The 27,947-nt window shown below is 39.4% G+C and overlaps 2 protein-coding genes across 2 annotated transcripts in view; both read right to left on the bottom strand.

Annotated features, from left to right (window-relative positions):
• ccdc71 (coiled-coil domain containing 71) overlaps positions 1-16,028 on the bottom strand; it is a 20,425-nt gene extending 4,397 nt beyond the window's left edge. The window contains exon 1 of the mRNA XM_023424251.2: positions 15,898-16,028. The gene's annotated coding sequence lies outside the window, so the exon portion shown is untranslated. The remainder of the gene's footprint in view (positions 1-15,897) is intronic.
• Positions 16,029-19,718: 3,690 nt separating this feature from the next.
• Positions 19,719-27,802, bottom strand: kctd6a (potassium channel tetramerization domain containing 6a). The gene is made up of 6 exons (XM_023424186.2): positions 27,667-27,802; positions 24,989-25,097; positions 23,535-23,704; positions 21,043-21,295; positions 20,628-20,786; positions 19,719-20,510 (listed from the first exon to the last, which is right to left on the bottom strand). Exons 2-6 carry the CDS (start codon positions 25,013-25,015, stop codon positions 20,400-20,402), a joined length of 720 nt encoding a protein of 239 aa, XP_023279954.1. The 5' UTR covers positions 25,016-25,097; positions 27,667-27,802; the 3' UTR covers positions 19,719-20,399.
• Between the last annotated feature and the right edge of the window lie 145 nt (positions 27,803-27,947).

The following is a 27,947-nucleotide window of genomic DNA, read 5'->3' on the forward strand; positions in this document are numbered from 1 at the left end:
CTATTAGACATTTCTATTAAATTTTATCATAATCAGCGTAAGAATTCTTGAGTTATGGCTAAAAATGTATTTGAGAGGTCATAGTGACCTTGGACTTTGACCTTTGACCGCCAAAATCTAATCAGTTCAAGTTCAAGTGGATGTTTGTGCCAGATGAAATTACATTTCTGAGATATCATGTTCATGAGAATGGTACATACATACATGCGGACAATATGAAAACATAATGCCTCCAGCCGCGGCTGCTGCCAGCGTGGATGCTTTAAAATTTATTTCCAAATCTATCCAAAGAGTTGCAGGTTCTAATTTTGGCTTTTGTATTTTCCGAACATTTCTCTACTGTAATGATAATTTCTGCTGGTTCTGGGAGCTGTGACTTTCTGACCAATGCTCTCCTTACTACTCATTTAATATGATCCAGAAACTGAACTTGTGTTCTGCAGCTGATCTCACTGTGAGATTTTACTGATAATAGTCACCTGGATTCAATTTAACATGAACATGTATTGCTGCAGCTGTAAACACACAAACTGGAGATTATTTCTCAGAAGAGAAGCTAGTTTACTGTCAGCAGCAGCGTAATCAGGCGCCTCACAGTCAATCCAGCAGACAGTAACACAGCGAGTATAAAGAAACACTAAAGCTCCAAATCTGCTGAACCACAGCTGGCTCGTTACTCTGAGCTGACGAGCAGAAACCACCACAACCCTCAGTTCACCACCAGTTCTACTCCTTTATACCCTTAATCTCAACGAGCCTCATTAGCTGCCATGGCCACCAGGACCAGTGGGACGGGAGAAACAACGCCCTGAGATCCTCCTCCAGCAGAGAAAAATTAAGAAAAACTTCAAAGAGTCTTGTGGAAAACAAACTTGACAAATATTACATTTTATTTGCGGCACCAAAAGCGAAAGGACGTTAAAATTAATAAGAAACAGCGAATATAAGGAAACACTAAAGCTCCAAATCTGCTGAGAGAATGACCTCAGCTGGCTCATTACTGTGAGCTGATGAGCAGAAGCCACCACAACCCTCTCTCAGTTCACCACCAGTTTAACACCTTTACACTCCAAACGTTTCGCAGCTGCAGCTGACAAGTTCAAGAAATACATGAGCTCTCGCTTGCTGTCTGCAGTAGAATTTGCCATAGTGGATTAGCAGAAACAATGATATCTTGATAAGTTTTGTCTTTGAAAGGGTAGACTTTATTCTACCAATATCCCATCATCTAATTTTGTACATCTTACCAGACTACAAACTGCAGCCAGCCTGCATAGTGAACCAAACACCGGCCCATTTTCTTTAGCTCAGTGACATCACTACTACAGCTGACACTTGCAACCTGTTTCTACCTGGTATTTCCTGGTTAAATACGTCAATCCTGTGACAGATCCCGTTTCAGTCCAAGTCTAACCAAATCTTCAGCTGCACTTTATCAGGTTCAACTCAACATCCATCGGCTGCACGTGCACTCAGGGTTAGCTGTCCTTTGGGTAAGATCATGCATGCTAATGTTCATATAAATGTTTCCTTGTTAATGTATAAGGCTACAACTAATGATGATCTTCATTATCAAGCTGCCTTTTTACATGATCAATCATTGTCTACAAATTTAAGAATATAGTGAACGTGTAATGTTACGCAAGTATGAGTTGAGCTGAAACTGTGGCCATAAAGGGATGCACATGGTCAGCAACAATACTCAGATAGACTATGACATTCAAACAATGATTTATTGGTATTAAGGGGCCCAAAGTGAAACAAGAAAACATTCCCCACACCATCACATCACCACCAGCCTGGACTGTTGACACAAGGGAGGATGGGTCCATGGATTCATGATGTTGATGGCAAATTCTAACAGAAAACCAGGTTTATCAGACCAAGCTACATTTTTCCAGCCTTCAACGGCCCAACTTTGATGATCCTGTGTCGACTGCAGCCTCAGATTTGTTCTCATCTGACAGGAACCTGATGTGGTCTCCTGCTGTTGTAGACCATCTGCCTCGGGGTTCGGCATGTTGTTCAATCTGAGATGCATTTCTGCTCACCACAGTTGTACAGAGTGGTTTTTCTGAGTAACCAAAGTCTTTTTGTCAGCTCAAACCAGTCTGGCCATTCTCCTCTGACCTCTCTCTTCAACAAGGTGTTTCTATCAACACAGCTGCTGCTCACTGGATGTTTTTTTGTGTCTCGCACCATTCTGAGTAAAAGCTCTATAGATTGTTTTGTGTGAAAATCCCATGAGATCAGCAGCTTCAGAAACACTCAAACCAGCCCATCTGGCACCAACAGTCATCGCACGGTTAGAGTCACTACTGTCACATGATTGGCTGCATAATCTTTTGAATGAGCAGATGTACAGGTGTTCCTAATAAAGTGTTCAGTGAATGTATTTCCGCCTGTTTTGAGTAAGAACTTCCGTCTCCAGCTGTTAAACGAAATAACTTAGCCTTTTTTTTTTCTTTTTCTTTTTAAAATAAACACATTGAAATGTATTTGTGAGCTCTTCAGTGTGCTCGGGGCTGAGTGCCATAGACACGGTAGAGAAGTTTAGTTTATTATGTTTATTTATAAATCTCATAGAGGAGAAGAGATGTATTGTACCAGATTTAGCTACTGGCTAATTTCCATCTCTAATCCCTGGGAAAGTCAGGTGGATTTGTTGAAAATACTGTACCTACACAGGAGGTGTGGCATGAGCAGCATGTTAGCAGCAGCAGCTTCAGTCCTCTGTCTGTGTCTACACAGGAGGTATTCAGGCACAGTATTAGGTTGTAGGTCAACGATGTTTTGGCAGCACTCAAAACCCAACACACAACCACTGTTGTTCTGTGCATAAAACAGAAGAAAATATACCTGAAGCATAAGAATACACTTTGGGTCATATGTACAGGCGTACAGCACAAGTAAAATGCAAGCTGTTCTGCCGCCTGTGTGGACAGCTGGTTTGATTAAAATAGAAGACAATCTCTTCGACATGCTGTAAGAAAGATACAGAATAACTGATCCAGACTGATCCTTAAAGAGTTGTTTTTTTTAAGTCAATTTACAGCAAACTGTCACCATTTTTCTATCGCCATTTTTCAAGGGTACAGCCAAGTAGCCAAATCACCCTACAAAGCTCTGATTAGTAGTCGTCGACCAAACACTAGACCTATTTGAATCGCTGAACAAATCAATTCTGGGCAGTGATTCACAAGTCTGGAACCAGGGTACTGCTAAATAAAAAGTCACCATGATTCACCTTCTGGGGACTATGAACATCTGCAGAAAATTTTATAGATATCAGTTTGAGATACTTCAGTCTGAACCAGCAGATGGTCGGACGTCATCATCATCTCTTGACTTCAAAACTCTACTTACAACCAAGCTGACAAACTAAAGGTTTTCAGTGGCTTTGGTCCATAGAATAGTGAATGAAAAAATTACTTCTTTTGTTTCCTTTTACTGGGAGAACTTGTTATATTAACATGTTTGATGATGTATGTTTTCAGATATTTACTCTGAAAGGCCAAGAAACTGATCAGTTCTCATGTGATAAAGACAGAAAAGCCATCAACAGCTTTGTGAAACACTAGAGCAGAAAAACAAAATAAACTACAATCTGGGTGAAATGTCCCTGGAGGAAAACGGTAAACCTGGAGATGCTAATTAGCTGCTGGCTAGAAAAGAAAGTCCTCAGCTACATGATCACAGCATCTCAGTGGCTGTTGGTAATTTTACACCTTGGACATGATATAATATTACAAGCCATGTTCTGTTTACCTTTCATCAAAACTGCAGACAAGGATGAGATAGTGTCTCTATCAGATAAACTGCTCTGTATAACCCCACCCAAAATGAGTAATTCATCATTTATTGATTTAACAGTTTAAACGGTGCAGAGGACAGCGCAGCCTGCAGATGCAGAGCAGACCGGGGAGATCTCTGGCTACTGCGCAGTTTAACATGCACACTATCAGGCCCATTAATCAGACGCAGCAACACAGAAACTAACAGTGCTGCTGCCAGACAGCCAGAAGGACTGCACACCCCCAGACAGACACACAAGCAGACATCAGCTTCACATCAGCTCATCTAAAAACTGCAGACTTCTCTCAGATCCCACCTCCACCTGGTAACATGTGATCCGTATCTGAATAATTACATCTGATCACAGATCTTTGCATTTACAACTGGTGTTCATAAGTGTTGTGACTGGGTCTCAATATATATATATATATTATATTAGATCGGCAAAGCTGGTGGACATGATGTGCAGTGTTTTTCATCAACAAAAAAGTAAGACGAAAAATATATGACATTCAGATCAACAACAGCACTCTCATTCATTTGAATGGAACCAGTTTGTCAACGCAGCAGGTGTGCCAAAAACAACAAAGGGTCATCCAGCAAAAAAGCTGAACCTGACTCAACTTTTGTTGCAGCTACATTGGCCAGTAAAATACTGCACATAAGAGCAAATGTTTCTAAGGGACTACTTTATAACATTAACGCTGTATTTTTACTGTTTACTTTGCAATGACTGACAACACTGGCAGCGCCAGTGCTAATTTAACTTTGCCCATCTGTCACGTGACCCTGGCCTTGCAAATCGTAGCGGTCCCTCGAGAACCTCCTTTAGCGATGCTGCGCTATGGACTACATTTTTTTCTTTGCATCGGAAAGGCTCATCTGTAGCTTTTTTACTGGTTTGTGGGAGGTGGGGTTATGGGACCTTTATATTTATTAGTTAACATTCATAAGAAACTAAAATTACCGCCTTACAATTGTATAATTCCACCACCCAGACTAGTTTCAAATTACATCCCTGTTTATCCAAAGTGATATTAAATATTAACCATTTGTGTGAAATAGTGTCATAATTGCTGTGGGAAGTTGTGAATAATGGCTAAAAGTGTTTTGTGAGGTCACACTGATTTTGACCTTCGACCACTAAAATCTAATCAGTTCATCCTCGAGTCCAGGTGAGTGTTTGTGCCAAATGTCAAGGGATTCCCTTGAGGAGTTCTGAAGATACTGCTTTCACAAGACCAAAATCATATTTTGTGAGGTCAACGTGATCTTGACCTTTGACCTGTAGCCACTGAAATCTAATCAGTTTGTCCTTGAGTCCAGCTGAATGCTGTTACCAAATTTGCAAACACGAAAAAAATGTCAGCTCTGGCTGTCGCGGTGCAGAAGGATCCAAAGTAGGCATTAATATTAAATGTGAGAATTATTTAAGATGCAAGATACATTTTTTATTGTCAGTCAAAGGTGAAAAAGGAGAATTAAGTAAAAGAGATGACAGAAGGAGGAGGAGAGGAAGAGGGGGAAAGAGATGAAAAAAAGACAGAATAGAGGACAGAAAGAGAAGACGGAAATAAGAAGAGACAGACAGGAAGGAAGAGAAAAACACAGGAAGACAGAGGGGACATTTACTGATGCAACATACAGACACAGATCCATGGTGCAAGTGTAAACAAGACGACTTCTCGTGATTCACCGTGACTGTACGACGCTCACAGGAAGTCTCTACATTAGCAGTTTCCTCGCTTGGCAGACAGCGGGATGAACAGAGGGGGGATGGGTGGAGGGTGAGGGCTGGTGGGGTTACTTGTGTTTGTGTGTGTAGATTGACAAGCAAGTGACAGACTGCCTGTATTAATTTCTAAAGGGCTGTAGAGGTCATCATTGATGTTTAACACTATTTACATGGTAAGTGTGACTTTGTCCATACTGATCATTCCTGATACTTTCCCATCAAATGTTGCTTTTGCACGTGACAGTAGCCTGGCTGCAGACCTCTGAGTCACCACCCACATCTGATGCTTTCGGTGATGCAAATGGGTCTGGTGTTGTGTTCATCGGCAGCTGTTTTCCCAATAGGCCAATCGTTGCTTTGTCGGCAGGGATAAGAGTGGAACATCATCGTCCCACATAGCTAACTAGCCAGCTGCATCCATGAAAAACAGCAAAACAAAAATAGCATCAACACTTTTCTCACTTGGCAGACAGTCAACACAGATGTCCAGGTCAACTTACAAAAATACAAGATATATATTTTTTGTTTGACATGACAAACATAAAAGTTAACTGCTCCTAGTAACCAATGCCACATGTTTAAAACAACAAGACTAGGTCAAAATCTCATATATGGCTGAACCGTGTGTGCTCAATGTGTGAAATTGAGGACATGGTTGAATCACTATACACAACTACTTTCAATGGAAAGTAAGTAAAGCCTGCTGGAAAGGTCGCTAAATGTCGCCAGATGGCATAATATGTATATGCATTTTGCATCCTGTCAGCCAGTTTCAGCCCTCTAAGCTTGCTTCCCTCCTACTTTCTGTGCTCACATATGCAGTATTTTAATACAGCCGAATTCCCAATGAAGTCATACAATGGAACAAGTATGAAATAATGACAGAAACGCTTAAGACTACATGTTAAACAGCAGTCACTTCCAGACCATTTCCAAGCTGCTGCTCTGCTGCTAAAATCCTGATTTTTATAACTGCAACGTTGTCCGACAGAAATCACTGTACACATAATATAATGATAACCGCTGTGCTGTGATTTCGGCCATATTTACTTATAAAACGTTTGAAGCAACAGAATATCTTATTATTTTGTTTTAACTGAACAGAGTAGAAAGGGAGAGGTGTACCTGTCGTTCAAGGGGCATACTGGCAACTCTCTTCTACAGAAAGTAGCTAAGGTTGTCCAAAATGTCGCTAGATCTGTCAGGTGCTTTTTTGAAAAGAGTCACTTACGTGGTCTGAAAATAAAAACTGTTGCAAATCCACTGTAAACTACCCTGATGATGTAATAGTGAATGTCAAATCATTTTGAAAAAGCAGTGGCCAGTAGGAAAAGTCCAACACTGCATTTAGAATTATTGCAAAATATTTTCTTGGCATGGTAACACACTTTGAAAATGAATAAAAATCAATATAAGGAAAATTATACGTGCTAAAAATCAGCATGCTAATATTAGCAGTTAGCTCAGTGCGCTGCTGTGCCTACATGCAGCCAAACAGAGCTTATCTATCAATGAAAGGTTTTTAATATTTATATCAGTATCTTCATCATAGATGAGTGTTCATATATTTTGTTATCGTTTTAATAGACTAAAATCACAACAGAGAAGTTTAAAAGGACAATTTTCACCCTGAAATCATCACACCACAGATAGAAAAACTGTCACAACCATTCCACACTACAATGACAAAATAAAAATTTTAACTATTTGACACACAAAAAAACCAAAGAAAAAAAACACATTCTTTGAATGTGCCTCCATAATGTGTCATATTACTACAACTGGGCCACATAATGAAACCAAATCAACAGCAATGCACCCTCCTCAGTAAATGCAGTTTCATTTCTCTTGCAGGTTGCCTTCAGAGAAAATGCAGCTGCTGGCTGCAGGTGCAGCTGTGTGGTTACATAGCAGTTCATCAGAGTAAGCCGATAAATGTCTGTGATTGGTCAGCTACCCAGTGAATGGGGAGCATTTCACTTGATACACCAGACCAGACACTACATACAAAGATGCAAAGCACAACATGTTATGAGTCAGATCTGGTCTATGTCACTGTGATAGTTATACAGGTTCTTCTGCAGCACCATATTACGTATATTTGTGTGTATAGAATATGTATGTGCATGCATATTCTATACATTTATGCACACACACAACCCCTTTCTACTTCAGCATTTTAATAAAATTGTATCTATTGTCACAAGTTGTGCCTTTGTTTCCCCTGTGCTCCACCTACGCTGATGACAAGTTCCTGACACTATAATGTTACCTAGCTTTACTGACAGACAAGACTAGAGATGGGAATCAAGAATGGGATCCAGTGGAGAACTTATTCCAAATTGCCAAAACTATCAGACCACAAATCACTGTTCTGTTGTGGTTTAGCAACACTACACCTGAGCCCTAGGGTTGGGCAGCGAGAACCGGTTCCAAACAGGAACCGGTTTCTAACGTCCGGTTCAGGAACCATTAAGAATATGTTTGAATTTTAATTATTTTTTTCGGTTCCGAAATGCCCGCACTAGTTTGTTTTCGGGGTTTGTTTTACTCCACCCGGCGTGCTGCCGTGCTCTGTTTGTTTTCAGGGTTTCTATCACTCCGCCCAGCATGCTCCGCTAAACATCACTTGTTGAACATGGACCGCAAACGCCGCTCGAAAGTCTGGCTTCATTTTAATTTTAAAAAAAGGACGGATTCGCACAGTGCAACACCTGTGGTAAACTTATTTCTGCCAAAGGAGGATGCCCAACGAACATGACAAAACACCTTCGGTGCATGGTATAAAACTTAACGAGTGCACTGTGTTTGACGCGTTGAGCCGCTCTCCCGCTCCCATCGCTTCCTCCACTTTGGACAGTCAACCATCAGCCAGCAACTCCTCGTTGGAAACGGAACCAGGTACATGAAAATTATGTTTGCTAGCTTAAGTTATAGACTACCAGTTGCTAAAACTGTGTCAAATCTGTTCATAGTTGTTGAATGCTCGCAGAGTGATGCTAACGTTAGCCAGTCTGAGTCTGCTGCTGCTGCTACGTTAACCGGCCAGCGACCCCAGCCAGCAAAAAGACAACAACAAACCCCTTTCAGCATGGCAGCTAGGGGAAAGCTGTCAGCGGAGCAAATTGCTGAGTGCCACAGAAAAGTAACGGCATATGTGGTAAAAAGGCTGCATCCCTTTAGCGATGTCGAGTCGCCCACATTTAGGTAAGTAAATAAGGATAACGTAAAGCCAACTAACTTAGCTGGTAGCTACTTTATCTACCACTGACCTAAGTTACAGTAACAGTTCAGGTTTAACTTTATTGACAGATTTGTCTTTGGCACATTGCACATCACAACATATGGACATGTGCTGAAGTGTATTGCACATTACTTTTATGTTCTGTTTAAAAGTTAAATGTTTTTTTTGTTTTTTCTACTGATAACTGTTCTGTCCTGTCTTTGTTTAGCAGCCTCCTCCTTCCAAACAATCCAAAAAGTCTATACTGGAGGAGCTTTTTGCTGAGGAGGATGCCATGGTGGGCAATATGACGATATTAGATCGTGAACGATTACAACGTGAAGACGATCTTTCAAACTGCAGAGATCGTGGGATCGTTTAGGGCACATTCTATAAATTGCAGTTCTATTCTGATGCACCGACGCACGAGACCTATTGACGTTGTCAACCTGACCGACCAATCATAGCGAATTACGGGCAGTGAGTGTGACAGTGTTTGTGTGTGTAGCGCTAGCACATGGAGAGCGATGGCTGAAAGCCAAACGGAGTTGGTCACTAAAAAAATTCCACCTCCATTATATGTAATTGGTTTGGATTTTTTTACCTGAAGAGGAAGCACCCCAAGCAGTATGCTGAGAGCCAAACAGCTAACAGATAATTCAGGTTATACACATTGCAGTTAGATATTTTTTGTTCAAAACTGTTGCACTAAAAGAGATAACCACAGTCACTTTAGTTTGTATTTTTGTGTTTCAATAAGCTATTTATTGTTTTGATAAATAAATCCTGTTTAAATGACTGTCAGTAATGTCTTTGATTGATATTTTACTTTCTGTTACTACTTTTGCAAGAGTGCACTTTATTAGAATGTTGTTGTTGTTTACCTTAAACTTTACGTTGTTTGCAGTCACGACTGCGCCAGGGTTTGAGTTTGTTTTATTTTGTTTCATATACATCCACCTGGGCTGCAGCTCTTTGCTTTTTAGACTGCTGTCAACTTGTAGTGTTATTTCAGCAGAATTCAGTTTTACAGTTACAGTTAATAAGTTCTAATAGAATACCCTAGTTACAGTACAGCAACCAAATTAAACTGTGTCAAGTCAACTGACAATGTGAATAAATAAAAATGGCCTGTGTAAAGGCTTTTTCAAATGAGAAAATTCTCCTGTTTTTTTTTCTCTCCTGCACCTCAAAGAATCAGAATCGAGAATTGTTTAGAACAGGAATCGATATTTAGAATCGGAATCGTTAAAATCCAAACGATGCCCAAACCTACTGAGCCCCGCTCTCATACACACCCCAAATGACAGGCACACAGAGGCGAACGACACAACACACACAGTATATATTTTATGCTGGCCAACCGATGTTGTGGCCCATCAGGATTTGATGGACAGTCAGACTACAAATGGTTTGGTTATTCTATTGTGGTGCATGCACTTAGTATGCCAGCAGTTGGAGTGAATATCAATAGGTAATAAAATCTATCAGGCCCTTATACATGAAAGGATACCACCATTGTACCATTATACCAACAAGCCATTTTCTTCAGTGTATTTGGGACTGATTGATTATTTGTTGTCTGTTCCAGATTGCGCTCTTGTACAATGTGAGACAAATTTTGGGGCATTATTATTGTTTTGTATGTCAATAGAAGGTCAGAATCAGGTTTTGAGTAGTCACTTCTTGTCGCACACCTTCTAAAACAATTTTGCGACAACATAAACAAGATAACACTGTTTGTACATGGGTAGGACTCTAAACACCATATGTGACATCACCATGGTATTAACAGACAGAATAATGACAGCAGCAAAAAAAAAAAATGCTCTTATTGTTCAAGCTGCTCTATGATCAATTAGACGCAGGAGGAGAGACCTGTTTGGAATTTGTATGAGAAAAAAAAGCAACTGAAATTAATGGAATATAACAAAATGTCATGAGTCACTTTTGAAGAGTGTCAAGAAGAATTTGGAATAATAAAGCACAAGGTTGGTGATATTCTGTTTTTCTTATTGTCAACAAATCCGATGAAAAGATACAAGCAAACACAGATCCTTCAAACAGGCATACTGTGTGTATACAAAGGCTGATATACTTTATTCCATCATATAGCTCCAATGTCATCCAAAAGCTATTTACATGTCAATGCACCACACTTGCACTGGGTGCTTTTCACTTAGTCTTACATATAACAACAGTACTAGGTCCTTCTATTTGAGAAACATTTGGTAAAACCTACAGCTGTTTTAGGAAACTACTTAAGGTTTGTAAAATTGAATGTATATTTATATGGACCACTTTAACAGACATGGCATTTTTTGGATAGTAGATGGTAGGGAGGCAGTGGGTACATATATTTGCCCTAACTGTTTAGCTACTGGGGTGCCTTGTACATACATTCTCAATGTACTGTGCAGAAAATGGAAGCTAAGCTAACTGGTTAACAAGCAGTAATGTTGTACTCATACAAGTTGTTCACTTGATGTAACACGCCAATATCTATATTCCTTACAAATGGTGCAAAATCCAAATTGTGGAACAAACAATGGAAGAGGTTTTGAACAACTAGGACTCTTCCTAGAGCTGGCTGCCTGTGTGTAGAGGTTCAGTGGAGACCACTCATGGCAAATAGAATTGATTGGACAAAGTTCAGACAGGCACACGCCTGTGCATATAAGATCCCACAATTTACATTGCACGTCAGGACAAAAACCAAGCCATGAAATCTAAGGAATTTTCTGCAATAAAATAAACTGTCATGGCATACACCAGGGCATGGGTATAAAGCCATTTCTAAAGCTTTGAGTGTTCCCGGGAACATATGGGCCTCAATAATTGTGGCCCAATAAAAATGGAAGAAGGTTGGCTGTCCGGCGAAATGTGTTAATTTTTTCCTGAGATAAAAAGTCCATGTTGGTTTGGGTCATATTGAATCAGTCAAAATCAACAGGACCCTAAAATGTGCATGGCAATGAAGTTGTGTGTGCATTAACATGGATAGCATGTTTAATGCATACTATCCATGGAATAAAGGCTGTCTGTAACGTAAGCATATTAACTGAAACCAAATTTTTAATCATCTAGATGACAACATCACAACAAGATCTTTATTCTCTTAACAATATTTTGTTAATTTCACATTAATCTACTAAAATCAACCATTTTGTCAATTTGGAGACTTGATATTGAAACGGGCCCAATTAACAATTTGGTTTGTTTGAACACAAACATACTGCAAGACCAGCTAAGATGATGTCAAACACATCTGCTAACAATCTGGACAATCCTGGTGAAAAAAGCTCAGAACAGCAGCCTAAATGAGGGTAGCCTGACCCTCACTCACTGCACTGTGACAGCATACCTGCCTGCATCTAAATCTGTCAAAATCACAAAGCTCATTGACCAAAACAACTGTCCTGTCATCCACAGAGCATCGTTTTCAGTTTTTTTTCATCATGACCCATCTACTGCCATTGGGAAATATTGCCCCATTTAACAGGGGACCAGGGATTGGGAAAGTGTTGAAAAGTGAGTTTTACAAAGCAGATAAGTTAGCAGCTCTTAAATTAATTGTGGAGTCTTTGGTTCTGATCAACATTAATCAACCACTATATTATATATTAATAATGGTTTAAGCGACAATGAAACACTGAATCACTGGAAGTGAAATCCAGACTCTATCTACTGCTCCATGGTGACAAAGGCCCTGTCGTAATCACTTCTCTCCGTAGCCATTGTTGCTGTGTGGCGCTCAGTTGTTTTTTTTTAAATAATTTGCTGAGATGTTTTTCATGAAGCAAAAAAACATATCTACTAATGTGAGGTCAACACAAAAGACAAATTACTAAAATGTCTGACCAAAGGAAGCCATTTAGCCCAACACAGCTTGCTACAATGCAGCTAGCAAGTATCTCGGGGAAGTGTCTCATAAGTCTACGGTTAGACTGCTATATGAGATGCCTCTTACAGTTACAGTTAATAACTGTAACCCCCCCCCCCATAAAAACAGTAACATCTTTAATCTAAGCACTATAATGACCAGATTGACAGTAGTTCTAAATTTGAATTTACTTTAAACATACCACATGGGCGATATATTGGGATCCTGAATATCCCAAAACTTTAAAGAAAAAAGTAAATAGCTCAGACTGACAGTATTATTGGCTGGAACGCATCAGCAGGACCAGTCCTATAAATGAAAATGCCGGTGACTGACTGAGCGATAGAGTTGCATAAACAAGTTACACCATTGGTCAGAAGCAGGCCTTCACTTCTAATTCCCTCAGTTTGATATGTATAATTGTAATATTGTAGAACGAAGCCTTGTTTTGATCCACTCTTGTTAATGTTAATACATTACACATTACTGTGCTCTCGTGGCATGAAAGGTCTGCAACACCCGATACTGGAAACCTCGAAATGCTTGATACATTAGAGGTTCGCATTCGGTATATACAGAGGGGGGAGAATAACAAAACAACGCTCAAACATCCCAGCACTACTCCTTATACAATTAGCACTGAATAGTTCACTCAACATTAAGCAGCAAATGCAGATTTTAGATACCTACTATTCATCATCGTTTTTACATTATCACTGACACGCACACTGACAACTACAGACATCACAGCCACGTAGTTGTTGTCATACTTCTTTCTAGTACGCTTTGAGTAGCACATGCGCATTCATTGCCCTTGTACTAGTTGCCATGTGTACCGGCGAGGACATAAACTGAAGGTACAGGGATGATCGCACAGAGCCTCACATTCACACGCTAATGATGAAATTTACATCATGCTGATCCTAGCATACTCACATACTTGTGGAAAGTATAAAACTAGCTTCCCTGGCGACTGCTCAGTGTAGCACAGACAGCTGGTAATCATAGCTAGCCATGAGCAGATCCTGTCAGACACTTTGTTTCTCCACTGGACAGGACAGGAATAGTGCTTTGAGAGTGTACCTGTTTTATAGTTGAACTGGCAGCTTTATTACAAAAGTTTCTCCTTTGTGTGTGTACAAAGTACAACAGTAGCCCTGCTGTTTGTTGCAGTTACGGTTACTGTTTAGCTCTGGATATACCACAGTTACTGGCGGGCCCATGTGTTGTGTTTATTGTCACTGCAGAGAAATAAATATCATTCAAGTAGTACATCAGTTTTTTGCTGATGCTGCAAAGTGAGGGGGAACTAGAAGCTTCTCTGTGCAGAGCCAACTAGCTAGTCTACATGTGACTGTAGGCAAATATTATGGGTCATCTGTAAATTGCAGCGATTGCAGCTACAGAAAATAACACTAGTTGCACATGCACATTGGCCACACGCTGCGCCATCCATAAGTCAATTCTCAATCTGTGTAAAACAGACTTGGTCTGCAAAAAGAAAGACAATGTTCAATTATTTGGAGATGGTTCAGATCTAAAGGATCAGATGAGCAGCTCTGCTTACATTTTTATTGATATTTACACAGCTGTATTTTGTTCAGCAAGAGAGGAAATCCTGTAATTGTACTCCATTTTAATCAGGCTGTTACTATTGTTGACAATAAATGAGAGACAGAAATAGATTACTATTTAATAATAGACTATTATTTAATATATGCTAGTTATCTTCAATCATTTAAAAAAAAAAAAATTTTAGTTATGGTTTTGGGTCCATAACACCCGGCTCTAGCTTACATTACAGTAGATCAACACGCGTCCTTACTAGTTACAGGACAGTTGCTGATCGTATGACAGGATTAGCTTCCTCCATTTTTGATTCTGTGGCTCTTTGTTCCCTCTAAAGTCAGCAGTGTAACGACAGTTTACTTTCGAGAGCTTCAATAAAACAGGACTCAGCTCCCATATACACATCTCAATCAAAAACCCATTCACATTTGAAACAACCCAAATGACTGAAAATACAGCCTGGGTATAGCGACTTCCTCAAAAGAATGTTGTGTGACTTACTAAATAGATAAGCACGAGTTTTTGAAAATCAACCTAATTTCATTTATTCAATATTTGGTGTTTAGCAGCCTTTAACAGAAGTATTTCCCATACACCCAAGATGGTTGCAAGCTAAACGTTATGGCTCAATAGAAAAGGAAATCAAGGGATCACAGCTAGCTTAGACATGTCTCTGATAACAGCAGGACAGAGAAGACTGGACACCTGACATTTCCAGAAAGCAGCGAAAAGCTGAAAAGAGTTTTTGGTTTTATGGATATTCACAACACAACAATCCACAAGTTATGAAGATGCAAACACCCTTGCTTTCGCACTGTTTCGCGTGTTCATTAAGTAATCATTTAACTTTGTTAAAATCACTAAGGTTTCAGTTTCTCAACACAGCTACTGAACAAAGCAATTGCTGAATGAAATATTGCATTGTGCTACAGAGGCAAGTGGAACAGAGGCTAGCCCAGACTTAGCGTCATGACTTGTCATTGGTAAACAGCACAAAGTTAACCACAATTAAAATCGACTACAAAAATTTCAGTGCTTTTCCATGTAGGAATTCAATTACTGAAGAAATTCCATTGAAATGAATTCACTATGCTGGTGTGACTGGCCCTAATTTAGTTTTAATGAACCTTTAATCACCATCGCTACAAGATTACAGGTCTAAAGAGAACAAACAACACAAGTTGACTGATAGGTTTACTTGATCGAATAGAAAAAAGAAACCAAACGTTCCCTGTTTGATAAGATTATCAGAAATGTTCAAATGAAAACAGACTAGCCATTGAGGGTTCAGCCAAAAACGTGCGCAACGTAAAATCGTTCTGTGGCTCTCGAGCGCCCCCTTCACGAAGGCGCCAAAAAGACTCAGTTTAACGTAAAGAACATTGCTGGTACCCAAAACACTTCTAAAGCGTTGCCAAATGTAGAAGCTAATTTACAACTTTTCGTGGTTCGGTGGAAAGATGTCGCCATTTTTACACGGACTTGTGAACTGCCAACGATAAGCTTTGCTCGGCAATCACTCTCACAGCTATCTTTCCTCTGTGTGGACAGCTACTAGTTGTTGGGGCTCGCTCAGCCCCTCCGACCGGCCTGGTCCTCTGCTCCCCAGACATTTACCCGAAGCATGTAGTGTGTCAGAAACGTAAAGGTTACCCACCCGAATGAAAGTGCTCAACAAAAGAGCGGAATTACCTTTTAACGGTGTCGCCTCGGCATCCTCCGGTCGCCGCTGTGCTGTCGCTCCTCGGTAAAATGGCTGCAACAACAGCGGTGTGGAAGATAGATCAGGGAAGAGAGGCGGAGGCTGCCGGGGAGAGAGGAGAGGGGGGCGGTCTCTGCTAACTCCGCCGATGGTTGGGGGTGGGGAACGGGCACAAGTGAATGAAAAATAACCTTAGCTTCAATTTACAAAAATATATTTTCCAAAGCAAAATCCACAAGGACTTCTAAGTCTAGATAAACATTATATTACATAACACACTAAACAAACATAAGCGCTCCAAAACAGAAACATGAGTAAATTGTGACGTCATGACGGGGCGGGGTTTATATGTCTATTGTTGTGATTTTGTGTGAGTGAATCTCTTGCAACCAACTAGCCAACCAACACGGTGACCTCAACTATTATAGTTGATATATGTTGATATAGCTACCATTAATTTTATTTTAGTTGCACTACCATTAGTATGACAAAGCAAATTTTATGTTTCTAGTCATCAAAAAGGGGCATGTGTCAGGGAAATAAGATTTTTTGATTGTAATTGCTGAAATAAAATTCACAATATGTGAAATATGTTCCATGGATAAACATAACGTTTAAAAAATACAAAGAAAATGACAAAATCTGATGACAAAATTAATGAATAGATAATGAATTCACTTTTCCAATGTGTTCTCTTTCTCCAAGGACTGATTGTCTACTTGAGTCGTCTAGTCTCTATCACTAATTTTAACAGATATTTGAGGGTCTTATTTTATATTTTTTTTATTTTTCCATTCAGTATTTAACATTCTGTTCTTTTGTTACTAACTGTCTAAATTCTGTTGTATGTGTATGTTATGTTGTGAATTAAATTCATATGAAAATCATAAGAACTTCTGTGCAATACAATGTCATAGGAATTGAAAGAACAGGAAAAACACTCGTTAAGCCAAGTGGGAATGTTCACACACTATTAGTGGTTAGAACTTATTGCTAACCTTGTGGTCACACCAGATAAACAGCCTAATTTAGCTACTTTAATTGTGTTATATTTTTAGCAGTTTATTACCAAGTGACACCAGAAACAGTGTATATTTCCCAATCAATTATATTAGTGTTAATATTGAATTTTATTTTGCCTTAACAGCAAGTGGTGGTGCCTTTACAACCATTCTGCCAACTGTTTGACAATTCTGTTGTTCATTTCATCAAGTGGGAGATATTGGCTATGTCCAAAATTCCCAATTCAGAATTAGCAATGTGATAATTATGGTTTACACCATCTGAACACAGCAATAGCCACATGCTAGCATTAGCCTTGCAAGCTAACAGCTAGCTTAATACAATGTATTTAAGAGATGTATTTGTATCATGGAGTCCTGTTAAATGACTAACTGCAAACCATGCCTCTTTTGTGGTGCCATTTTCCATGCTAACCAGCTAGCTAGGGGTATAGACTGGCCTGAATAAGTAGTGCTTCTCAGAGGACATATTATAACCTCTTGTAAACTAAAAAGACTAACTTTGGAAGATATCCACTTAACTTGACCAACTCAGATTGCTGAAGCCTCATATTAGATTCAGACAAACTTCTGAATACACTTTTACGCAAAATGACAACTGGGAATTTTGTCCCACCATTCACTTAGTGTACATTTAAAGCACTTTAGGAAGGGCTCTTTTAATGGCAGTAGGTTATTTCAGTGACTGATGCTGTAGAAAAATTAACTGTAGGTGTTGTGATATTCACAGAAGCCCTGCAGTTATAGCTGAAGTAGTAGTAGTAGTAGTAGTGGCTAGGACAGCACATTTTTCAAAAACAAATCGTTTGCTGGCCTTAACTTGGTGAAATATTGCATTTAGTAGAGAAAAGATTACATGTTCTTAGAAGAAATTGAAGTAAATATAAACTTAACAGCAATCTTAATAATCAGTAATGTAAAGTCATCTCCACAAAATACCTCCCTTCACATATAGTATCTGGACACTGTAGAAATAACGAAGCATTTTAGGGAATACTTCCACATCACAAATTCCTGGATCATCATTTTCTCTTTATAAGCTATCAAAAAAAATCTTCACCCGAGCAAGGTTTTTTTTTTTTACTCATTTGGTGGATTACATTCTCTATTTTTTACCATCTAGTGTAACATGCAGTAGTCAACCTCCTATGTCCTCAGGCCTCCAAAATGCTATGACATTCTTGCTTTTTACCACTGGGTACATAGAGCTGAACACATAGCTGGTGTCATCGTCTACATACTTGCCTGCAGAGTTTGTGTGTATAGACACCAGAATATCTCATGATTTTGCACAACTTAACTGATGCCAGAGGATGTTACTGTAAAATATGAATTAGTCCTGGTGGATAATGTGCAGGGTAAAGTTCACACACAGTGGCTTCAAAGCATTCAGACTCTTTTACTTTTTGCCATCATCATTGTTCCTGGCAGATCCTCTCAAGATCTGTCAGATTTGATGGGAAGTGTCTGTGACCTGCTATCTTCAGGTCTCTCCACAGATGTTCTGTGGGGTTTAAGTCTGGGCAATCAAGGACCATCAAGACACTTCTCTCCCCAGCCATTCCAGACCTCTATGTATTTGGCCACATTCATCCTTCCTTCAGTTCTGACACTCCCCTGTCCCTGGGTGAACACAGTATCTTGCCAAATGATGTTGCATTGAGTCACAGCAAAAGTTGACGCCCTGCATTTTTTTTGCCTCTCTGTCAGGATCTCTGCTGTGTCAACACAGTGTTTTCCCATTTCACACAGTGCTGGTTTTGGTGAGAATATCGGGTTGTTAGTCTGCCACCTCCATAAGGCAGCTATTTGGGCTGTATTTATTTATACAGCCCAAAATCACAAATGATAAATTTGCTCCAAGGGGTTTAACAATCTGTGCAGCATTACAGCACTCTCTGTCCTTGGACCCTTGAATCAGACAAGGAACCCTAATGACAAATAAAATTACCACCTCGTGGTTGTATGTCTCTGCCAACCAGTCAGGTTGCAAGAAATCTGGTCACAATCTCCCCTTCTGTTCCTGAGTTAGTGTTTTCACAAGACATTATGATGTCACAGTGAAACTGACCTTTGACTGTTTGGACATAAAGTGTCATCACTTCATCATTTTATCCTCAGGTGCGAGCCATACTTTAAAACGATGTATTCACACAGATTCTAATCAATACTCCAAAGTTTTTACTATGTGGGTATGACCAGCTGGGTAATGAAATTTAACCAGTGGCCAAATGGCTGCGAAAACAAACAGGATCTTGTTTGCCCATTCAGATGGCTGATTATTCAGCAAACACTGCCCTCATTTGCATTAATTTAACTGAACCTAAACTTTTTTACAACAAGAGTATATTTAACATTTGTGAATCTAAATAGGCTGTTTAGGTTATAATGATAGACAAGCTGTTAAAATGACACCAAGTAGATAACCCTACAGTGCATTCAGAACAACAATAGAAAGTCATCACACTACATTGCCCCCTCATTCAATTCAAAGAGACACCTGACACATGCTGAAGCCTCATATCAACTTCAAATGGAATTTGTCCCCCATCACTTACATTGGTAGCATGGTAGGACGAAATCTACTGATGTCCAATATGAACAGGTGGAGTGATTACAGCAAGAAAAGACAGTTTCAGTTTTCATATGGGCACCTGAACACTGTTTTAAGACAGTCTTGAAAAAATGTTAACGTATCCTTTAAATTGGTCTAAGATTGACCGATTTCTGTGAGAATGGCCGACACAAGGAGAACTGAGGTTGAATAGAAAAAAAATGACCTGAGATCATCATTTTTCAGATTGTTTTATTTGCAGTTAATATTCATTCCTATTTACTGACGTTTATCAGATTTGTGATACTGCTGATATGCCAGATACGTGGCCAAAAGTAGGTGGACACCAGAACATTGCAGCTATATGAGATAGATAGCTAGGTAATGGCTCCTATTTATCCGCAAGAGCATTAATGAGGTTCAATACTGACTTTGGGTGTTAAGGGTTGGCTCACAGTGGGTGTTGAAGTTCATCCAAAGGAATTGGATGGGGTGAGGTCAGGGCTCTGCGCTGGCCAGTCAAATTCTTCCACACCAAACTGGGAAAACCATTTCTTTATAGACCTGGCTTTGTGCCCAGGGACATTGTCATGCTGAAAGAAGAAAATACACTATTGTGTAAAATATTATTAGTGTGTGAGGGCTGTCCACATACTTTTGGCCATGTAATGTATATACGATGAAGCACAAGTAATATTACATGTTAAAGGCTCATGATTATGTACCACATGTGGCTAATATGCTAGCCATCCAGTAACCTGGCCTTGTGCTTCAGCTGTGAGTAGACTGAGGGAATGCTTCAGAAACAACACACATCATGCAAAACATTAACATTTCACAACAAAACCACCACACACAAGTCTCTGCCTGTCTGCAGACACTCGTCTGTCAGTAAGTCCATCCTTCAGTTCATCTGTCAGTCGTTGACTTTGCGAACTCGTCGGCAGAATGTCCAGTTATGTTCCACTGTGTTCTCATTGGCTCGCTCACTCATGTGGTGAACACGCGTGTTGCGTATTGTAAAACCCTGGAGAATACAAACAACATAAAAATGAAGTCATCTCACATTATCTATTTTAATTTTGCTGTTAGTCATGATTTGAAAAAATGCTTTAATATGCAAAACAAAATTAATGTTTCATACAGATTTGGAGATGAAGTCGAGCAGGTGGACACGCAGGCTGACTTCCTGTTGGTGGTCACATGGTCCGAAGGTGAAAGACACCTGGTAGTCTCTGGTGTCCATCATGTGTTTGTTCCACTTTGTGAAACTGCTGGAGATGGACTCCAACACTGCATGGACCTAAAGAAGAAGAGAGTTATGTGACAACTTATTTTAAAATTATTTTATAATTTTTCAACTGTTTTTTAATAATGGTTTTGCTTGTACATATCTTGCTGTTTTTACTATGTTAAAATGTATATTATTGTTTTTGGAACAGTATTTTTTACGGAACAGTATTTTTTTTTAGTTGTCATTGTTTACGTCATCAAGTTTTTGTATTACAAAATATTTTGCAACAATTTATCAGTACCACTCTAATCAGACCTGTCCCCACCTTAGTGGTGATGGTGAGCTGGGTGATGATGACTGCGACAGGGTTGGAGTACTTGGACAGCTTCCTGGTGCTGGACAGCTCCACTACTTCCTCATAAGTGTCAGTGGGGTAGGGCAGCACAGGTTTGGGGTCTCCCAGGCACTGGATCAGGGGCTCGATTTGATAGAAGTCAGCCTCCTTCCTGAGCAGCTCTGTCTCCTTGAAGTCGCACGGCAGTGTCAGCTCTGACGTCCGCAGGAAGTTGAGGATGTAGCTGAAACAGCAGAAACACGGACAGGATCGGTCAAGACTGCTGAGCTGTAAAACACTGAGCTGTCAGTTCAAGTCAGGGCAGGAGGGGAGAGAGCTGCTGTACATTCACACTGCAACCAACTTGATCAGAGTGGGAAAAGTTTGTTACACTTTTTCTGACATTTGAGTTTGATTTACTTTTATCTTAAAGGATAAAGAAAATGTTATTCGGTATCTTTAATCGTCCACAAATCCTATTAAATGACCAAAACCAACAATATGAGTCTGTCTCTTAATACTAACTTTCTTACTGTGTCTGTGGCTCTCAGCTCTGAGCTAACTGGTGCCTACTAAACATGTAAATCTTTAAAAACAGCTCAAAAATATATAGTTTTAAAAAAACACAGCTGGTCACTGTAGTTATTAGTAAATGTTACTCAAACATGAGAAGCTGAACTATTTGCAGCTGTGAATTCATCCACATTTGGCACTCTTGTGAGTATTTACAGCAGCAGGATGGTCTGTGTGGGACTGAGTCAAAATAAACTACAGTGTGTGTGTGTGTTCATGGTAATGAGGGAACATGTCATCCAGTTCAACAGTGTGGCTCATTTACATGTTTTTAATAAGATATATCAGGCTTCGGCTCAACAATACTCGTTAGAAGGATCAGTTGAGTATGTTGGTTTGGGTCTTTTCATGGGATCTGCAGACAGTAAAAAAATATATCACCAGACATATATTCACTCCTTTGTAAGTACTCAGTCTGAATGGATAATATATCAGGAACAATTAGCTGCTGTTGTCACATTGTTACCTCAATTAAAACTGATCCTCTGCATATGGTGGCCATGTTAGGACATCTCAGACTGAGCTTGTCAGGCTCAGCTCTTCACTTATCACTTCCGTTTATCACTTTATCAGGCTAAGCTGAACTTGCAACAGTTAGAATGCTGACAAGCATGTAAATAATTATTTTATGTTAGCATGTATTGAATATAACATTTAGCATGTTAATATGGTAACATGCTAACGTCCCGTTACCATTTAGCATGTTAGTATGGTAACATGCTAACACCCTGTTAACATTTAGCATCTTAATATGGCAACAATCTAACGTCCCGTTATCATTTAGCATGTTAATATGATAACATGCTAACGTCCTGTTACCATCAAGCATCTGAATATGGTAACATGCTAACATCCTGTTACCATTTGGCATGTTAATATGGTAACATGCTAACGTCCTGTTACCATTTAGCATGTTAATATGGTAACATGCTAACGTCCTGTTATCATTTAGCGTCTTAATATGGCAACGTGCTAACATCCTGTTACCATTTAGCATGTTAATATGTTAACATGCTAACGTCCTGTTACCATTTAGCATGTTAGTATGGTAACATGCTAACACCCTGTTAACATTTAGCATCTTAATATGGCAACATGCTAACACCCTGTTAACATTTAGCATCTTAATATGGCAACATGCCAACATCCTGTTACCATTTAGCATGTTAATATGGTAACATGCTAACGTCCTGTTACCATTTAGCATGTTAATATGGTAATATACTAATGCCCTGTTAACATTTAGCATCTGAATATGGCAACATGCTAACGTCCTGTTACCATTTAGCATCTGAATATGGTAACATGCTAACATCCTGTTACCATTTAGCATCTTAATATGGCAACGTACTAACGTCGTGTTACCATTTAGCATGTTAATATGGTAACATGCTAAATCCCTGTTACCATTTAGCATGTTAATATGGTAACATGCTAACGTCCTGTTACCATTTAGCATGTTAATATGGTAACATGCTAAAGTCATGTTACCATTTAGCATGTTAATATGGCAACATGCTAACGTCCTGTTACCATTTAGCATGTTAATATGGTAATATACTAATGCCCTGTTAACATTTAGCATCTGAATATGGCAACATGCTAATGTCCTGTTACCATTTAGCATGTTAATATGGTAACATGCTAACGTCATGTTACCATTTAGCATGTTAATATGGCAACATGCTAACGTCCTGTTACCATTTAGCATGTTATTATGGTAACATGCTAATGCCCCGTTACCATGTATCAGTTTAATATGGTAACTTGCCAACACCCTGTTAACAGTTAGAATGTCAGAATATAAACATGTGACTAGTGAGTTTACTACAGGGTAAATGTCATTCATCTGACCAGCTAGCTGAAGTTTTTACTATTCAAAAAAGTATAATCCCTAGACACACACTCACCGAAACAGCGGGCCATCGCGATCAATGAAGTAGTTTCCATGTGTGTCTCTCACAGTGGGGAGGTCTCCTCTGAACATGGCTCCCAGCATGGAGTCTGGATAACGCTGCAGCGTGGACATAGACGTGCTGTACACACAGCCGCCCACGTTCAGAGTCACTGGCTCCCCCATCTAAACAGAGCAGGAACAGCTGTCAGACAACACTTCAGAACAAATTAGTGTCCTCCTGGAGTTTGAACTTGGCCAGTTCATCTATAATGAAGCAGTAAACTCAGTTTGCAATTGGGACGACAGCAATCTTCTTGACATAAACATACAACTTTTTTTTTCATTGTAACTTATAGTTACCACGCTGTGTTCATTTATTTCTCTACATATATTTATTTTATAAACTTTTTAAATGTGGCAAGATTTGTAGCTAGACCTGCTCTATAGACACTTTACTTGCCAGTAAACTAGGCTGCTGCCGTTCTCTTCATTAAGGGCCAAATGAAAATTTCCAACACCAAACCATCTGAGAAGCAATGTGTTGAGGGATTTTGGATTTGACAACATATCATGGACAAAGATGAGGTTGGAAGCATTGAAAATGAACAGAAAGTTAATTCCTCTAAATTTCTGGGTGGAAGTAACAGCCCAAATGTTAACTGCCCAGTCTTGCCCTCCTAGCAGGTCATCACACGTCTAAAAATGGACGAAACTTTCTCAAAACTAGTCCTCTCATAATGAATTCTGTAGCCCCTGACCTTCATCATCAAAACTAAATGCATAACTCAAAGAGATTCAAGTGAAGAAGGGATGTTCCAATCTGATTTATCACATTGGCATCAAAGCCAGTATTGGCCTCAATAAGTAGATTGGATATTGCTCATGATGTAACCAATCCATTAAATATAGTTCCTTTGTTACTGCACAACAAAGAAAGAATCGCTGAAACAGAGAGCTCCATTAAGTCAAAGCAGGAAACACTGCAACAGCTCTCTGTATAATGCATTACAACAGCAAAACCAACTACGGCCTCCAGAATGAACATAAATCATCAACAGCTCTGTAAAACAGTTTCAACAATATTATAACCTCATGAAGGAGGATTATTGCAGGACTGTTGTCTTAGACTGCACTAGTTTTAGATAGGTGTAACTAATAAACTGCAGGCTGAGTTTGTATCTCAGCTTCCACTATCAGGTAAAGCCAAACTTACCAAAAAATAAATGAAAATCAAGAGCACACACACACACACACACACACACACACACACACACACACACACACACACACACACACACAGAGAGCATGAAAGCATGTGACATCATTCAAAATGTCAGATATTGTTCAAAGGCAAAAGGCTGCACTGCCAGAAAGCAGGACAGTTCAAATAGAAAAATGTCTGCAACAAAGGAAAAACATCTCAGCGTGCACACGCACATGCACACACGCACACGCACACCCACACACCATGTGACCCAGGTCTCCATTCTCCATCTGCAGCCCTGGGATGGCTGACTGTATTGATTGTCTTCAGGTCAGACTGTTGAGAAGATCATCTCTGTGTTTCCACCAACACCTGCAACAAGAGGACGAACAGCTTGTGAGATGGTTACTATGGAGATAGGCAACCAGCTGATGCAGCAGCGTTGCCATGGCCCAGACATCATCTGGCTGATTAGTCTTGCGTCCCTGATGTGTCCACACACTGCCAGCTAGCGAGAAACAGGAGGAGGAGCTGTGGGCCTTGTTTCTTCGGTCTCAGATACAAACGCAGATTCTGAACAGATGAATGAACCTCCCCGTGGCCGATTAATGAAACTCACACAGCATTTTAATGAGCTCCGGCTAAATCATGCATCAGCTGTGCGTTAAAAGACTGGAAATCTCTTGGTACTTCTCGGTTTCAATTTTAATTCAGTATGCTGCAAACTGAGCACAAAATCATTCTCTATTCTTTGACAGTGAGTTTTTAAAAAAAGGATCAATGTCAATGCAGCAGATTTTTTTTTGGTGATGCAACTAACGATTATTTTCATTATTGATTAATCCGTCAATCATTTTCTTCATTAACCAAATAATTGTTTAGTGTATAAGATATCTAAAAAATTGTGAAAAAAATGGCATTCACAATTGCTCAGAGCCCATGGTGATGTCTTCAGTTTGCTTGTTTTGTCCGTCCAGCAGTCGAGCGCTAAAGATGATAAATTTACTGTCACTCGTGACAAAGAAACGCAGCAAATCTTCATATTTGAGAAGCTGAAACCAGAGAATATTTAAAAAATGACTAACAGGTATTTGACTATTAAAATAGTTGCATTTTCTCTTGATAATCAACTAATCGCAGCTCTTCTTTTTTCTTATTCCATGCATTCTTCTTCCTTAGTGAAACCTGGCACCTACATTACCCACAATGCAACTTAACCACTGACAGTTTGGTCAGTAGCATCTAATGTAGCCTCAAGCCTTATTGCTCTATTCGAAAAGTGCCTTGAGAAAACGTCTGTTGTGATTTGGTGCTATACAAATAAAACTGATTTCACTCGACTGACTTGATTGTGATAATTTATTAGCGGTGTCTCCACGACAAAGTTTGTCCAACAGAGTACATTCATTTTTACACTGTAAATTGTGCCACTTACTGATCTTGGTCACAACTAATTTACGGGAGCTGTAGAAAAGACTGTCATTTATTTTTGTGTTTATGGTATAAAAAATCATTATCAACAAATATATTGTAATCTGATTTTTTAAGGTCCCAAATATTGATTGTTATTGGTCTTTACAGGAGTGGCCCGGGTTTGACTCCAGCCCAGGAGATGCTGCATGTAATCCGCTCTCTCTGCTCTACCTTCCCTGTCTCTCTCTAATACACTATCAAATAAAGCAGAAAGAATCTAAATCTAGTATTGATTGTGCTACACCACAGACCCAAACAACACTGACTTAAGTGCCATCACAGTTTCTCAGATTTTGCACAGCTTTCCCCAAGAACTGTGAACAGAGTTGAATGTGTAATGAGTTCACCTTTCAATGACCCGCAACGGAATAAAACTAGCTGCTTCTCATTAGCAGTTTTTTTCATCTTTGAAGATGCTATAATCTGTATTTTTATATTAACAACTAACATAGAATTATTACACAACTCTGTTCAACTGAACTCTACAGAGCTTCTTTATAACCTCCTTCAGCTTTTGGTTTTGCAGCCCGCAGCTTTACTGTTTTGAGTCAGTGCTCTCATTAACTCTGTTTCCAGCAGCTGTTTTCAGAGAGAAGGCTCTGAAAATCTGCGGCACACTCCCTGCTCAGCATCAAAACCCCAGACAGACACAGCTAGAGACTGGCTGGTAGAGCACGTGGAACATTTTGCATCTAAAAAAAAACTTAAAGAGCAGAAATAAATTAAACAGTAATTGTGACATGTGCAAAGGTTTGGGCACTGGACTAAGTCAGAACAGATTCTTTTTGGTTTTACTTTCTTGATTGACTGCAGAACATTTGCATCCACAATTTGCTGACATTTAGTGGAATGAGCCATTCTTCTTTCCATCTGTGCATTATTTCCTCTACCACCAGCCGCTACATGACCCCAAAGAAGAATATTTTCATCCTCATGTCACAATTAAAGTTGAATCTTTTCTATTTTTTTAAGTTCAAAATTAACATTTGAAGTTCAATTTTTTTATTAAGTCTGTTTTCTACCGGGGTTGCTTTTACTGTTTTCACCTTAAAAAAATAAAAAATAAAAATAAAAAATCACCTAAATATGCGATTTACACAAACTTTTTTCACGCAGCTGTCGCCTTGTACAACCCACAGTAATATAATACAAGTGACTGAAGCAAACCATGTTGGACTTCTGTTGACCGTGTCACCTGATTTAACTGTGGTCACTTAACAGCTGTAGTTGATAGTGATGCTGCACGGCGTCACACTGTAAATACATTTCTGCTGTATTTCCTTTATAATTTAGACTCATAAAAGGAGCGTATTAGAAACAGCTGAGCGTGATGATGAGCTAAACGCTTCTGTCCGCTTCTCACCGTTTATCATTAACAGGAGCTAGTTAGCTGGTTAGCATGATGTGTGGGAGAAGAAGACGTTACACCGTCACTTTGACAGATCTAATTAAATGTTTAAAATCTCACCTATGACCTCTGTGTCATCGCTGTTGCCTGCTGCTGTAGCACGACACACAGCCGGAGGTGAAAACCTCTAGCTGACCTCTTCATCTACATCCATGATTTACACCTCTGTCAAGCTAGACAACGAGTATGAGTGGGCTTCCGGGAAGTCTTATCAAAATAAGAGTTGTGTTAAAGATGGCAATAAAATAAAATAAAATATATTCAGAGAAAATAGAAAGGATTTTAAAAATGCTGTGATCATAAGTACCCCCCTTTTGATTATTTAGATTGTTTTTGGTCTG

The sequence above is a fragment of the Seriola lalandi genome, unplaced genomic scaffold (genome assembly GCF_002814215.2).
Source record: "Seriola lalandi dorsalis isolate HSWRI2012SDOR001 ecotype SW California unplaced genomic scaffold, Sedor1 jcf7180002054722, whole genome shotgun sequence".
Classification (NCBI taxonomy): Eukaryota; Metazoa; Chordata; class Actinopteri; order Carangiformes; family Carangidae; genus Seriola; species Seriola lalandi.